Below are 17,729 nucleotides of genomic sequence, written 5' to 3' on the forward strand. Positions count from 1 at the left end.
AGCAGTTATCTTTTATTTTACTTTATATCAACTATAATAATTTATTAATAATGCTATTAATAGAGTTGACTTCCCTATAGAATTTTTTCGTGGAAATGTTTTATTCTACAATAAAGCATTCTACATTTGTCTATGAAATGTATTTCTAAGCAGTAGTATTTTACTTTAATGAATCAAATATTGATGGTCAGTCTTCTATTAATATTGACATTTAGAAAAAATATAATCCTTTCCTCCTGAGTCATTATGCCAAGTTAAATGAGAAAAGTTTAAAGGTAATGCAATTTCAAAGCTCTGAGGTAACCTATGCCAACTCTGATAATGTCACGACCTCATGGCAAGACACTGAGAAGCAATGTCAGAGACAGAATCTGAATGAAGTTGTTGTCTTCACAACTATGGATCTGTTATTATGAGTTAATAAAAACTAAAAGCAGTACATGAGAAGTAGTGAGGAAAATCAGGAACTTACTTTTGGTGACAACACCTTCTAGGCGAATGATGTTTGGGTGGTCAAACTGACCCATGATGCTAGCTTCTCTCAGAAAATCTCTTCTTTGTCGATCCACGTGACCACCCTTCAGTGTTTTAATGGCCACTGGGATCTCCCTTTTCCCTGGTGTCTTCAAACGCCCACTGCAGACTTCCCCAAATTCACCTTAAAAAACAAAGCAGAAATCATTTGTTTAAACCAAATACTTCTATGTGAAAAATCCAAATTACCTTGTTATCATTTAGAAAAGAACCTAAAACATGTCTTTCAAGTTTGCCATCTTTACTTGAAAATGCTTTTTCTTTAGTCTGTATTAAACAATAGGCCTGATTGTTTATAATGAATAATAGACTACATTTCCATGTGCTACTCCAAGGGAGCTCTGTTGAGAGACATCCCTGATCTGCTGCAGAATTATTTCCAGCAGAATGTGAGATGATAATGTAAATCTAGAGAAAAGTAATCATTACCTAAAATTCCCTGTTCCTCTTCTCTGTCCTAATCTATGGGCCTAATACCATCTTTGTTCAGAGAATCTACCAAGTTTTGTGGTTTATTTGCTCTCTGAAGTCATATATCTGGGTTTTATGACAATTAGAAAGCAATATTGTTTCAATTAATTTATGAACATTGAGAAAACCCATGCTGAACACAATTATAATAACTTATATAGGATACAGAATTATACAAGCTTTATTGATGAAAATGTAAATGTGTAAAGATGAGTTTTGTTTCAGTTCTAGTTTCATCAATAGATTAAATAAGCAAGTATTTTCTAAATTGTTGCACATATACTACTAGGTTGCTGTGAAATTCAAAGAGGTATATGGTATTATTTTGAACTCACAGAAAAATAGGAGATGAATGCAAATGAAACACTTAGAGCATTCCATCCATGTCAATACTGCTTCCCTTAAGAACAGCTATGGTTTGAGGACTTGCAGAGAGGGTTATAGCTTATTTTGGACTGTGAATGATGAGTAGGATGTACAAGTACAGGAGCAGAAGAAACATGTGGGATGGGTGTATTGAAGATGTAAAGAAAATGAATAAAAAGATTAAAAGGTTAGAAACAGTCAATGAATGAAGAGGATACAAGGCCACTGATTCTGAGGGGCTGTTATGGAAAAGGTCATAGTCTTTCTCAGGGTAACAGAATACATTCAACAAAGATTAAGTGGATGGGAAAATAACTCATTAAAAAGGGGCTTGCATATAAGTATGAAGGCCTGAGTTTGACCCCCAGAACCCATATTAAGAACACAGGTATAAGGGAGGTGGAGACAGGTGGATCCCATCCCTAGGGTTCACGGTTTAAGCCAGCCTAGCTTAGTAGGCAAATTTGAAGACAGAGACTCTGTCTCAAAAACCAAGATGGATGGTTTCTGAGAAACTATACTTGAAGATGTTCAACTGTCCTACATATATACCTGCATAAAAAAAACCAACCAAACAAACTCAACCCTCCAAAAAAAAACCCAAAACCCAAAATCCAGAATCTAAATTTTTCTATGGAAAATGCTCTACATTTACTTAAGACCATAATGTTTGATGCCAATTTAGTAATTGGTAACATGATAATGTTAATATTTTATGTTATTGCATAGGATTTCTTTTCTGCAGGAATATAAGGGAAATTAAAAGAGATAACATGCATGCAAATATTTACCAACTATAAATGGTCAGGGCTGGGAATGTAACTCAGTTGCTAATGTTTGTCTACCGTATATGAGGCTCTGGGTTCAATTCTCAGTATAGTATAAACCAGTCATGTTGATGCATGTCTGCAACCCCATCACTGGGGAGGTATAGGCAGGAATATCAGAAATTCAAGGCCATCACTAGTTACAAAGCAAGTTCCAGGGAAGCCTGTGGTATGTGATGCTTGGCCTCAAAATGAAAACAGGAAGTTGGAGAGATGGCTCATTGGTCAAGAGCACTTGCTGCAGCATAAGAACCGAAGTCTGGATCCCAGCACCCACATTACTGGCACTTGCCGACTTGTGGCTTAGCTGAAAAACTGTGAGGTCCGGGCTCAGGGAAAGAGACAGCGCCTCAAAGAAGTAAGGTGAGAGCAACAGAAAAGGACGCCCACATTCTCCTAGGGCTTCCACACACTCCTAGCTACACACTTGCTCCTATACCACACTCACTGCACTCACGCATATTCACACATACTCACATATATGCACACACTAACCAAAGCTAAGTAACAAGCCAATGAGACATACACACACACACACACACACACACACACACACACACACACACGCCACATACTGTGGAGTATTACTCACAAATGACTTTAGATCATTTACATTTAAATCTTTTAAGGGTAGAAGGAATAAAAACTCATGTCTCTTCAGTTCATTAGTTCACAGTTCTAATCAACTGTTGGATGAGAATAGAAGATCAAATTATAATTTGTGGTGCCATGGATTTCAGTTATCCACATTGTCTGTTCCTCAATTCATCAGTCAACCAAACACTGACTATATGTGAATAACTACATCTGTTTATTAATTTTAAGTAAAAAAGACTATATTTTCTTTCTAAAATTATATGCATACATGTCTGTCAGAAATAGAAAGTCTAACAAGTTAGTTGTCATTATTACTATTATTATTATTATTATTATTATAACTACTACTACTACTACCACTACTACTACTACTACCAGAACTAGAAACCATGTATTACAAAAGAAAAAGGCACCCCCTCTGAAGGAAATAGGCTAGTAAGCTGGGAAGGGTGGCTTCAAAGCTTAGAGTTTGTCTTTTATATGTTAAAAATTCACACAAGCAAGGACATGAAAACACTGATTATACTGTTGTCCCCAGGAAATGGAGTGCTCATAATATTGGACTTGACAAATCTTGCCCAAATTTTGCAAGAAATATAAGAATATATTTTTAACTTGATGCTTTCAATTTGTTGGGAGATGAATGTTCATATTTCACAGAGAATAAAGCTGAGGTTTTTTTTCTAAAGTTCTTTCATAAAGCTTTTGATTTTTTAAAGATTTTATTTTGTACCTAAAAATAATTGTTAATAGAAAATTGCAACATTTTTCTCAGCCTCTGCAACCTTTGTGGGGGAAAAAGATGTTTGAATATGTCTTAACTAATGTCAAATATACACAAAGCTTACTAAAGTATTAGAAATTTGTCTATTGATCAGACTTCTCCCCCTAAGAAATATGTAGAAAAAGTAAAGCATTTATCTTTGCTTTTCTTGATCTTTTACTGAACCTGAAAACACCAGCTAGTATTAATAAAGACTTGACAATATTTAGAAATGAAATAGCTGGCCTAAGTCCAAATACATTTGATTTTTTTCCATCCACATATCATAAGAATTCAAATAAACTTTTGAGTACAATAAAAACATGACAGCTCTGTTGGTATTTTATCAAGACAGACAGAGTGGTAATTTTCTTTGGTTTTCTGTTGTCTGAAACTCATGCATCTTATTAACACCAGGCAGGTGTTTTCTTCATGTCAAGCTTTGCTTGATCAGGTTGTTATCACACTTATTTCATTGGCACTAAATATGGTGATCTGAGATTCCAGCTCTCCTTTATTTCCAACCGCTTAACACAAGGAAACAAAAATGCCAAATTCCTGTGTTATTTAAAGAATCATGTGTATTGGTTTTTGGAATGGTAAATATGCCTTAAGGATCCGAGACTCAGTGAATTTTTCAGGCATGGGCCAAAAAACTCACTTGTAAAATGTGTTCAAATCTTCTTTCACAGAAAGCCTGGAGATATCACACATATAAAAGTGTTTTAAACTTAAGTATAATCTCATAAATTGCCAAACACTGATTCATTATGTTACTGTCAGTTATTGTAACAGTAGTTACAATAACTGACAGTAACATCCTAGATGTAACTTGGTCATCAGTAAGAAAAATTATTCCTCAATAAGATTGTGAATATTTATATACATAATTTAGTCCCTAGCTAACCCATTAACTAGAGGCACATGACATTAATGACTACTTGTGCATAATTGCAAACATTATTACAATGCCCTCACATGCTTTTTTGTGGCAATGAGTCTATTAACTTAACACGTACTTTAATCTCTCTAAAAACCTTTTGAAGTAAGTACTAATATTCAATTTATAAATGAGGAAACTGAAACACACCTCCTACATAACTTGTTCACAACCAAACAACTGTTAGGCCCAACAGTTCATCATGGTTAACACTGTTTTCTGCTATTTGAGCAATTTAGTCATTATTAGCATTTTATTGCATTCATATGCTAAGTTCCTTATGGTAATAATGCTATCTTTCTTCACATCAGCTATCTTAAGTGTTTAGATCATGAACTAGACTGGAAATGTACAGAGTGATGAAGCCATGCTGTATGAATCCTTCACTACTGCCCTAGGTGAGGTTACAATTGCTGTGATGAAATATCATGACAAAAAGCAACTTGGGGATGAAAGGGTTTATTTCAGCTTACAATTCCAGGTGACAGTCCATCACTGAGGAAAGTCAGGGCAGGAACTCCAACAGGGCAGGAACTTGGAGGCAGTATACAGAGGCCATGGAGAGGATGCTATTTCCTGGCCTGCTCCTCATGGCTTGCTCAGTCTGCTTTCTTATAGAACCCAGGACCACAAGCCCAGGGATGGCACCACCTACAATGGACTGGACTCTCCACCATTGATCAATAACTAAGAAAATGTCTTACATCCAGATCTTACGGAGGCATTTTCTCAATTGAATTTTGCTTTCAGATAACTCTAGTTTGTGTTAAGTTGACATAAAACTATTAGCGCAACTACTAAATTTGAGCCCTAGCTCAAAGGTGCTGTATATTAGGTGATCTGTAGAAACCACTACAGTCCAGTTTCAAGGTGGCTAAGAAAATTATACACAGGATAATTGATCTTCTGCCATGGACAGTACATTTACTAGCTAACAATCCCATCTATCTGCCAAGTAGTGGTAAAAATGTTTCTTGACAAGCAATTTTATTGGATAATATATAGAGTCTTGTGAAAATATCAATTAGTATTGGATTTTCCACAAAAACTGCAGAATTGAGTTGAAACTTGCAGGAAAGCAGAAAGAAGTAAGTATAATCTGCTTGGAAAGCTATGACATCATGATCATGACAGCCATCCTTAAGTTCCATCCTCTGTGATCTGAGATTCCGGCTCTCCTACATTCCCAACCCCTTGAGACAAAGAAACAAAAAAGCCACAGTTCTGATTTTTTTTTTTTTTTTTTTTTTTTTTTTTTGGTTTTTCGAGACAGGGTTTCTCTGTGTAGCTTTGTGCCTTTCCTGGAACTCACTTGGTAGTCCAGGCTGGCCTCGAACTCACAGAGATCCGCCTGGCTCTGCCTCCCGAGTGCTGGGATTAAAGGCGTGCGCCACCACCGCCCGGCCTGATTTTTTTTTTTTAAATCACGTCTTTTGGTTTGGTGGATGGTAAATATTGTCATCTTGATTAGACCTGGAATCAACTAAAAGACAAGACTTCGGGCAAGTCTGTGAAGGATTTACAAGTAGGACCAATAGAGAGGAGGAGAGCCCCCCACCCACCCACCCCCAGAGTGAACAACACTTCCAGCGGCAGCTCAGATAAAAAGAGGTCAGCGAGAGACAGAACCAAACCTGTTCTATCCAGTTAAGAGTGGCGAGTTGCTGGGCCTAACTTCCACCCTCCCTCTGCATGCTTTTCTTCTTCAATAAACTGCTGATTACTGATACTTGAAGCCATTGTTCTAAGACACTGCTTTCTTTTCCATTCTTTTTTTTTTTCCCCTTTTCTATTTTAATAAAAAGGAAAAAAAAGAAAAAGGTTATAACTAACAAAAGAAAAACTATATACAAAAGTACAATGACTATATACAATATATACAAGTAATAAATGTCTAAACAATGTCTAGTCCATTTGTATTTGACAAATTCAGAGAAAATAATTTCATTGTCTGTAGAATTAATTAAGCTTCCCTACCTAGAATAGGTCTTAATTTTAGATAGACATACAACCTGCAAACTGAATTTCAAATACTTTCCCTACTGTACTAGAGAAAAGAAGGTAATAACCAAATATTTGGAAAAGTTTGTAAAATTTTGAGCTTCTTGGGGAGAAAAATATTTTCATATAGTGCGTAATAACCTATCATATTATGTGATATGCAAAATGTCTTTTGATGGTGATATTTATATATGATAACAGGTATCAATAAAAACAAGGAATTGATACACAAAAAAAAAAAAACAAAACAAAAAAAAAAAAAACAAGGTATTTATGAAGATGCAAGAAAGAAAAAGTACTTTTGAAGATTCAAGGAAATGATCACTTCCCTGCTCAGTGAACCTATGGTTGATGGGTAACTTGATGCATCCAAAAGACTGAAGTAAGCATTTTCCTTCAGCTAAGGATTCTATTTCTAAAAGGATGGCCTAAAAAAATACCTGGTCACATTACGACATGAGTAGATGAAGATATTTATAACCCAGATATGTGTAATATTAGAGAAATCAGTAATTACTTAAATACCTAATAGGAGAATTTAAAAATTGCATACTTCTATTCAATAAAATAAATATGAAAATATGGAAAAAAAAAAAAAAAAAAAAAAAAAAGAGGTCAGCGAGAAAAGCCATGAGCTTGCCTGCCTGCCTTTGACCCTGGTGATGAGTGTGTTTTCTTCCCATTGCTACAGCAGATGCCAGCCTTTCCTGCCATCAGAATACAGCTTCAGCCTCCTGAAATGTACTAAAGACCAGGGGCTCCCTAGAAATCCCTCGGGCATTCAGCACCAGGTTGAGGAGAAGTGGTATCCAGCCTTGTGCACTCAGCAGCCACCAGCTTGTCAAACCTCTCCAGAATGAAGATAATCCTATTGGCCTACACAACTCCTATCCTGTAAGACAGACTAATAAATCTCCCGTGTAATATATATTTGTTCTCTGAATTGTTCTCCTCTGGAGAACTCCAACACAAGTATTTCAAATGTTTTTCTTCACACTTGCTGTTTCCTCAGACTGGATTGATCTCCATTACAAATATCTTCATTTGTTCTGTCTACATCTCCTCAGTTCCCTGTAAAGACTGAGCTTTGCTATCTTCTCTGCAGAATACTTTCCCTAATAAACTTTCATTTAACTTACTTCCATTTGACTCACTTGTCCATTTAAATGTGAAAGAAAGAAAAACCCCACTAAAGTAATACCATCCTCTACATTTGGAAGTGCATCCAAGCACTCACAGACAGGCTATTTTATTCTCCTACCAGATATAATACCAACCTCAGACAAGGCTATTCTGAGACATGACAAGATGAGACAAAGAAAGGCCACTTCATAAATTTGTTCAAGTTCAGACACATGCAAGGTCACTATGTCATCCCAAAATACCACACTTCTCATTCTCTTGGCTAAAGTGAGTGCTCCTCTTTTTAAAACTGATTCTCGTTTTATTCTTATTCCAGTGTTCCCTGTTAAAAGCTAAATTTTATTGGGATAATATGATAGATGTCCTTAAATGTGGACTCATTATTTTGTGCTTTTTTTTTTTTTTTTTTGGATGGAGAGCTTATACAGAACTCAAATAGCACTATGGCAAGCTGTCCACCCTCTCCATTTCTTCAGATATGGTTCCCTAGACAGACTCACTCTCTTTTTCAAGCAGGCCACATACAGCCACTCCTCACTACCAAGTGCCTGATACCAAGCTTCAGGATTCAGCTACGCTTTGTGACTTTTCCTGGAGCGATGTGAATAAACTGTTTATTCACCCTAGATAGAACACCAATGAGAAACCAAAGATATGACCCTACTCAAGTCTAGCTTAGTGAGCCAACTACTGGAGTATGGGCAACTTAGAGACAGCTATACCACAGAACAAAAGTCTCTCTCACAGCAATTGTTCACTGCTAATAAATCCCTGGAGAGAAGTATAATCTTGTAAGCCCCATTCCCAGCAACCACTAACTGCTTATAAATTCCTGGGAAGAAACAGAGCTTAATGCATCCCTCCTCACATCCTCAAGGATGGAACATTAATGGACCAAAACTTTGTGTAGTAATTACAGATGCTGGGCATTCAAGAGGGCAGTGGCCATGACAGGCCTGGAGGAAAGCATTCCACCAGTTCCTTGTCAGTTTGTGGAAGGATTAAACTAAGCCAGTAACCCTCATGGAAGAATCAGGGACACCCAAACCTTGATACTATAAAACCTATATCCCACACCCTCATTCCTTCTGTTCCCAATGGAAACTTCCTTGTAGACCTACAAAGTATGGACTGTCTTCCTCCTGTGGGCTGGGAGTACATTTCATTAATAAATATGCATCATCTCGTCTGTCCAGTGAGAGGTGTAGTATACTGGGCCATCCACTTAACCCTGAACTTAGAATCCTCTGATCAACAGGATGGGCAGGAGGTAATCCAAACAGTTACTTTCCTTTCATTGCCTTCCCAGGAAACTTGTCTACTCACCACTTACTTCCGAAGGGTCTGCTTTGCGCTGGGCAGGTGTGCTCTACATCATGTGCTTCTCCTTATTCTGTGGGATACACCTTTTCCTCCTTAAGTCGCTTCTCACCACTGTGTTTTATTAAAGCAACAGAAACAAAACTGCGACTCCTGTAGAGCTAAAGTACTTTTACTGTAATATAAAATCATTATAAAAAAGCCCAGCTATCTATAGGGCATTACTAACTAGCAAGAAAAGTTTTGTACTCTATATGTCTCTTTGTGGTAGGTTTTGGGTTTGGAATAGGAGGTTGTAAAATTTCAATGGGGCAGAAGACTTAGGAGGGTCATTCTGATAGAACAGATACATAACTGTACGACAGACCCATTACTATAGCTCTATCTTTATAGATACAGCTTCATTTGCCAGACAACTTGGCTTTAGACCCATTTGGACTTGAGCCTGCAAATAAAACCACCTGGCAAAAGGTGGCAGAAGGCAGGCATCATGCACAATGTCCACTGTAGACAGGTCTGTCTGCCTGCTGACATTGATCATGGCCATGAGCCTGAAACCTCGACTGCCATTTTTCTCTAATTGCCTCTCAACTGAACTTGAGTTTAGTGCTGCTACTACAAGGCCATGGGACACTTGCCCATCACTGCTAATGGAACAGGCTTCTTAATCTCTCTCTTACAACAGATCCTGAAGGAATCCTGTCTAGGCCACTCTCGTGCTCTGTTGTAGCCCTAATGGTATTTTTCCTGTTCAGAGAACACCTTGGTGACAGTCCTAGATAAGTTTGCTGCTTTTTTCCCCCCACTGCTGGTCCCCCAAAACTCTAAGCTCAGTTCTAGACTTTTCTACCTATATCCTGGTAGCAATCAGACCCACACAATGATGTGATAAGATTCTTGCCCACGGGTGCCATTGTCATATCCTTACAAACATTAGTTCTAGAGCAGATTTCAAAACATCCCTGAACTTCATTGTGTAGTAAATTAGTGATTATAGATGCTCCTCCAATAACCATACATTCACCAGCACTATGGTCTATGAGTAGTGTGGTGGTTAGAATGAGAATGTCCCCATAGGATCAGATGTTTGAGTATTTTGACATCAATTTGTGCCATTGTTTGGGTAAATTTCATAAATGTGGCCTTGTTGGAGGAAGTGTGTAACTGGGGAAGGCCTTTAAGGTTGCAAAGCCATGAGTTATTTCTAGTTTGTTCTCTTTGCATCCTGCTTGTGGTTTGAGATGCAAGCCCTTGGCTTACCGCTCCAGCTGCCTCCCAGCCTTGATGGATCCTTATTCCTCTGGAACCATAAGCCCAAATAAACCTTCTTTTTATAAGTTGACCAGGTCATGATGTTTTATCACAGAGATATAAAAGTAATGAATACAACCAGCTGCGGAAAGCCAGAGTACCAGGAGAAGCTGTATCTGTCTGAGTCTCCCTACAACCCAGAACACTGACAGAAGCAGCAGGTGATTTGGGGCAGGTTGGGATGGCCAGCTTCAGGCTAGCATTATGTAGAGACACTTGTCTCAAATAACAAACAGACAGACAGTCAGATAATTGTAAAACAAATAAAAACTGATTTTGCTCATCACTATGAAACTGACCTCACGAGAATACTGAAAAAGTTTTTTACACTAAAAGAAAATGATAAATAACAATATAAAAATGTATAAAAGTACAAAGCTCACTGCTAGATGTCAAATTAAGAACGTTCTAATACTGACAGGTCATATGTAAATTACTTTTAATTCTAGTATATGAGTTAGTTAACTCTAGTATGGAGATAAATCTCAAGTAAAAATACTACAGTTCTACAGTAGCATCTAGTCACTTTGACTGTAAGCAACTGGTTAATAAATAGATGTGGAGCTGGTTTCTGTCCTAGTTAGGGTGACAATTGCTGTAATGAAACAGCATGATCAAAAGCATTGGAGAGGAAAGGGTTTATTTGGCTTACATATCATAGTCCATTGAGGGAAGCAAAGGCAGGGACTCAAATCAGGCAGAAAGCTGGAGCAGGAGCTGATGCAGAGGCCATGGAGGAGTGCTGCTTACTGACTCTTGCTCTTCATGGATTACTCAGCCTGTTTTCTTATAGAACTCGGGACCACCATCTCAGGGATGGCCCTACTCACATGGGCTGGGAAAACTCACATATGGAGTCAGTTTTTTAATTGAGGTTCTCCCTTCTCTGATGACTCTAGCTTGTGTCAAGTTGACATAAAACTAGCTAGCATAGCATCAATAGAAAAAAGTTATTAAGGATAAGTGTAAGTGTAGAACTGTTGCATAGGAATAAAGTTAAAGTACTTTTAGCCTACATTAGGTTATTATAACATATATTCTCTAATGATGCTATCATCTAAATCATCTATCTGTCTACATATATATCATCTATCTATCTATTTATCATCTATCTATCTATCTATTTATCTATCTATCTATCTATCTATCTATCTGTCATCTATCATCTGTCCATCTCTGGAAACATAAAGTAAAACAGAAGATATAGAGCAGGATTGGAAAAAGGAGCAAAAGAAGATGAGAATATTAAAAAAAAACTCTAAAAATTTCACAAAATGTCCTATATGGTGATATTTTATTTGTATTAAAATGTTATTTGTATGTTAATAAATAAAGTAGCCCGGGGGTCAGAGCTATTAGCAAGCCATAGGAAAGCAGGGCAGTGGTAGCGTACGCTTGTAATTCCAGCACTTGGTAGGCAGTGCTGGGTAAGTCTCTGTGTGCTCAGGGATACAGCCATTATTGGATACACATGCCTTTAATCTTAATACCAATCATGGAAAACTTGGAGGCCTATACAGACAGGCTGTGAGGAGGCGGTCATGTGGTTGGGTTTACAACCAATGAGAAGGCAGGACAGGAACTCTATATAAAGACTTTAACACAGGGGTAGCTCTGGTTCGGAGAGGTAGGACCACCGCAGGAGGAAGGGTAAGGTTTTAGCTCTTAGCTCTGACCTCTTGGCTTTCTTCTTTGCATTGGTTCTGTGTTTATTATTTAATAAGAAGGTTGGATACATCTACATTTGGCGCCCAACGTGACAAGAATTCATTAAAAACCGCTTGGCTTGGCTTGGCGGCAGGTCTGGTTTCCAGCCTGGGCTGCCCGGCTGCCTAGCTTGGGACCAGGCCTGACTGACCCGCAGCTGGAGCTACTTGCAACTGCTACAAACAACTCAGACCTGCCCTGCTGAACAGGGCCCCTGCCTGTAAAGCCAAGGCTTGACTCGGCTCAAGCGGCTACACTTTCTCTCTCTCTCTCTCTCTCTCTCTCTCTCTCTTGCTGGATTCACACCTCGAAAACCAGGTGGCTGTGAAATTCCCTGGGAGTCTACTGTTCTACCCAGACTTGGTAAGTCAATTAACATATCTATTTAAAAGAGAATTTTTTTCTACATTAAAAAAAATGGGCTTTATGTGTACATTGGAAGAAAATTGGGCTTTGTTTGAAATTTTAGGCACTCTGACAATGGAACAACTATATGAAAAGAATAATATTGATCGAATTATTCAGTTTATTACTTTTCTTATCCTCATTTTACTATTTAAAAAGATCGTCAACTTAAGTGCCAGGATAACAGTCTTAGAAAAACTTGTTAAACCGGTAAAAATGAATTATAGAGAAATTCAAATTCAGACAGAAGAAATAAATAGTGAAGTTGTTTCAAAATTGGATCGTAAGGTTACAGAAAGAAAGCCAGTTTTCACACAATCACCCTTAATTTATCCAGTAGCCGTACAGCAGCTACCTGATGAAGAGAATGAACAAAATACTTGGGTTCCAGTTGAAATGTTAGACTTACGAAGATTTAAGGAGGCAATAGCATCTTATGGCATGCACTCCCCATATGTAAAGCAAATGTTAAACACCTGGTCAACTTGTAATAGGATTCTACCAAAGGACTGGCGGGAATTGGCACAGGCTGTTCTTGAACCCGGACAAAATCTCCAGTGGAAAATGTGGTTCAGTAATGAGGCTAAAAATATAGAAAGACGCCGGGCGGTGGTGGCTCACGCCTTTAATCCCAGCACTTGGGAGGCAGAGGCAGGCGGATCTCTGTGAGTTCGAGGCCAGCCTGGTCTACAGAGCGAGATCCAGGAAAGGCGCAAAGCTACACAGAGAAACCCTGTCTTGAAAAAAACCAAAAAAAAAATATATATATAGAAAGACAATGGAGGGATAGCGGAATACAAGTCTGCCAGGATCAGCTTATTGGCGAAGGCCAATATGCTTCAGTACAAACACAATGTTCATATGATGTCCAAACCCTAGTTCTATGTAAAACGGCAGCTTTGAATGCATGGGACAGAGTTGAAGAACCAGGAAAAAAAACTGAGTCATTTACAAAGGTTATACAGGGCCCCAAAGAATCTTTCACAGATTTCTTACAAAGATTGACTTCAGCAGTACAAAAAATGGTCCCGAATTCAGAGGCTAGTCAGATAATAATTGAATCTTTAGCCTTTGAGCACGCAAATGCAGCGTGCAAAAGAATAATTAGGCCGTTAAAGAGATACAGTTAATGTAGAGGCTTATGACCATGATGATATGTGGGTAGGAAAAGCAATTTCAAAAGGTTTGAGCAATGTTAGATGTTTTGGATGTGGAAAGCAAGGACATTTGAAAAGGGATTGTAAACAGGTCATTCCTAGAAATAATGTTTCTTCAAGGAACACTAGCAACAGAATGCCCCTTCCTTCTGGAGTATGCAGAAGGTGTGGTAAGGGAAAACACTGGACCAACGAATGTAGATCAACAAGGGACAGACAGGGTAACCCTCTGCCTCGAGCTTCGGGAAACTCCCAGAGGGGCCTCAGGCAGGCCCCCACAGTAAATCCAGTTCAAACCTTTCCTGCAGTTGTAGAGGAAACCCCTACTCAAAGCAACTAAATAACCAAATGTCTATTGGAATAAATTATGTTAGTCGAGATGATGAAACAGAGAAAATAGGAAATACAGGAAAAAACATAAAGAAAATTTTTTGGCAAACTTCTATTAATGAACAAAGACCAAAACTAACAATAAAAATAAATGGTGTTTTGTTGTCTGGTCTGGTAGACACAGGTGCTGACATTACCATAATTGCACCAGAATTTTGGCATCCAACTTGGCCTCTTCAGGAGGTAAACATTCAACTCTTAGGAATTGGGACATTATCTAGAGTGAAACAAAGTGTAAGATGGCTTGAATATATAGGTCCAGAAGGACAGAAAGGAAAATTAAAACCATATATGGCTAACATAGCTATGAACCTGTGGGGTCGAGACTTGTTACAACAATGGAATACTCAGATTAATATCCCTCCAATCTCAGAATACAAATCATAAATTAGTACATGTTTCTGAGAGAAATATTAAAAGATATTATTCTAATGAGTGCTCACCAGCCATCCATGTCATACAAGAACAGGGCACAACAACTGATAATCTTCCAAAAACATTAACAGCTCTACCTTTAAAATGGTCAACAGACAAGCCTGTATGGGTTCAGCAATGGCCTTTAACAACAGAGAAACTCCAGGCTTTACAAGAGCTGGTGGAAGAACAGTTAAATGCTCATCATATTGAAGAATCAACCAGCCCTTGGAATTCTCCTGTATTTGTTATAAAAAAAAAATCTGGTAAATGGAGAATGGTAACAGACCTTAGAGCAATTAACAAAGTAATTCAGCCAATGGGCTCTTTACAATCTGGAATTCCTTTACCTACTCTGTTACCAAAAGGATGGCCTCTCATAGTTATTGATTTAAAAGACTGTTTCTTTTTAATACCCTTACAAGAAAAAGACAGAGAAAGATTTGCTTTCACAGTGCCTACTTATAATAATTCTCAACCGGTTAAAAGATTTCAATGGAGGGTTCTCCCACAGGGAATGTTGAATAGCCCAACTTTGTGCCAATATTTTGTAAAACAGCCATTAGAAGTGGTACGTAAAAAATTTCCTAAATCTATAATTTATCATTATATGGATGACATTTTATTAGCTGATTCAAATGCAGATACTTTAGAAAGAATGTTTGAAAAAGTAAAGAAAATTTTGCCTTGCTGGGGATTACAAATTGCTTTAGAAAAGGTACAAAGAGGAGATTCTATTAATTATTTAGGATATAAAATAGAACTTCAAAAAATTAGACCTCAAAAAGTGCAAATTAGGAGAGATCGACTACAGACTCTTAATGACTTTCAAAGATTATTTGGAGACATTTCTCATCTAAGAACTATTGTTGGGGTAAAAAAATGATGAACTGAATAATTTGTTTAAAACCTTAGAAGGTGATAAGGACTTAAATAGTCCAAGAGAATTATCACCTGAAGCTGAGAAAGAATTGGCCTTGGTAGAAAAGAAAGTACATGAAGGGCACGTAGATTGTATTAATCCAAAGCTGGATTGCATTTTGGTTATTTTACCTTCTAGGCATTCCCCAACAGGAATATTAATGCAAAGGGAAGATATTATATTGGAATGGATATTTTTACCAAATAAACCAAATAAAAAATTAAAAACTTATGTGGAAAAAATCTCTGACTTGATTTGGAAAGGAAAATTGAGACTTCGTCAATTAGCAGGAATAGACCCAGCAGAAATTGTCGTACCTTTAACTAAGGAGGACACTGAAAAATTATGGATAGAAAATGAAGCTTGGCAAAAAGCTTATAGTAATTTTTTGGGAGAAATTAACAGCAAATATCCCAAAAGCAATAGAATTGATCTTATAAAGAGAGCTGATTGGATCTTGCCTCGAATTGTGAGGAAAAAACCCATATCTGGAGTTAGTACATTTTATACAGATGCCAACAAACAAGGAAAGGCAGGTTACAAATCAGAAAATTTAAGTAAAGTGGTTCAAAGTCCTTATAATTCAGTTCAAAAATCAGAATTGTATGCTATTCTGTTGGTATTAATGGATTTTTCAGAACCTCTCAATATAGTAACTGACTCTCAGTATGCTGAAAGAGTAGTATTACATATTGAGACTGCAGAATTTATCCACGATGCTTCAGAATTAACTTCATTATTTATTCAATTACAAGATACAATCAGAAAAAGGAGTCATCCTTTATATATAACTCACATCCGATCCCATACTGGTCTGCCAGGCCCTCTAGCACAAGGCAATGATGAGATTGATAAATTATTGATAGGAAATGTGCTGGAGGCCTCAGAATTTCATAAAAAACATCATGTAAATAGTAAAGGTTTAAAAAAGGATTTTTCCATAACCTGGCAACAAGCCAAAGAAATAGTAAAGAAATGTCCTACTTGTTCCTTCTACAATCAAACACCATTACCAGCAGGATGTAACCCAAAGGGTACTCAGAGGAATGAAATCTGGCAGATGGACGTGTTTCACTTTGCAGAATTTGGAAAACTGAAATATGTACACCACACTATCGATACTTATTCAGGATTTCAATGGGCAACTGCTTTGAGTTCTGAAAAAGCTGATTCTGTAATCACTCATTTGCTAGAAGTTATGACCATTATGGGTATACCTGCACAAATCAAAACTGATAATGCTCCATCATATGTCTCTGTTAAAATGAAACAGTTTTTTGCTTATTATAATATAAACCATGTTACAGGTATACCACATAATCCTACAGGTCAAGCAGTTATAGAAAGATCAAACAGAACTCTAAAGGATATGCTAAATAAACAAAAAGGAGTAACAAAAACCCCCAGAAATAGACTACATAATGCTCTATTAACTTTGAATTTTCTCAATGCCAATGAGAAAGGAACAACAGCTGCAGAGAGACATTGGATAATAGAAAAAACTACAGAATTAAATCAACCTATATACTTTAAGGATGTGCTGACCTCAGAATGGAAACCAGGGTATGTGTTACGTTGGGGACGAGGTTTTGCTTTTATTTCTACAGGAGAAGATAAGCTGTGGGTACCATCAAAATTGATAAAGGTTCGATTTGAACAAGAGAGACCTCTTAATTAGAGGAGGTGATAGTTCATCAACTATCGTAAACATCCAATTTAAACTAACTTACACCAGTAACACATGCCTTTTCATTTAATCAGATAACTTGTCAAAAAGGAACATCCCCAAAAAACCTTGGGGAAAGGTTTTTGTTTTTGTCTTTTAGGAGAATGAAGGTTAAGGAATTTGAAGAACACTGGACAAATGAGACAACTGAAGAAAAGGAACAAATCATCTATCCTAAGAAACAGAGTGAAATGGCGTATGGGTATGTTATCTAAAAAAATTTTATGTCTTCCTAAATGTTTGTTTCTGCTTTTCTTTAAAGATTTAACACTATTTAACTTCTAATAGTCCCAGTTCAATTAAAATTTAAAGCTGACTTTGGAGTTGAAGAATGGCTCTCTCCTTCTTCAAACTCAAGCATGTTGTTGACAGGAAAATGCAAACTCCCTGTATCATGCCAGAAGAAAAGAGCCATCTTCTGCTATGGGACAGGAGAAAAGCCAAATTAATTAAGGGACTATTCTATTACGAATCTCAACTCTTTGATTCTATTCTGATTCTTTAAACTTTTCTTAAAGTATGAATTTTATATCAAAATTTACAAGATCAATATATATAGATATATATACATTTTAAACTTTGTTAAGATATAAATGGTCATATAGAGTACTAACTAATTCTAAAAAGTCGCATATATAGTCTTTGTGTTCGAGTCTCTTATCAGTTTTCTGCAGGAAATCACGGTTAGGCCTAACATCAACTGAAGTCTCCAGGAAGAAGATGGGGCCCCACAAC

The 17,729-nt window shown here is 37.2% G+C and overlaps 1 protein-coding gene across 2 annotated transcripts in view; it reads right to left on the reverse strand.

Annotated features, from left to right (window-relative positions):
* Epha6 (EPH receptor A6) overlaps positions 1-17,729 on the reverse strand; it is a 935,524-nt gene that overhangs the window by 251,996 nt on the left and 665,799 nt on the right. For both annotated transcript variants that reach the window (XM_052740946.1, XM_052740947.1), the window contains one exon: positions 473-658. In XM_052740946.1, coding sequence (XP_052596906.1) covers positions 473-658 — 186 coding nt within the window. The remainder of the gene's footprint in view (positions 1-472; positions 659-17,729) is intronic.

The sequence above is a fragment of the Peromyscus californicus genome, unplaced genomic scaffold (assembly GCF_007827085.1).
Source record: "Peromyscus californicus insignis strain IS unplaced genomic scaffold, ASM782708v3 Scaffold_16__1_contigs__length_79575227, whole genome shotgun sequence".
Classification (NCBI taxonomy): Eukaryota; Metazoa; Chordata; class Mammalia; order Rodentia; family Cricetidae; genus Peromyscus; species Peromyscus californicus.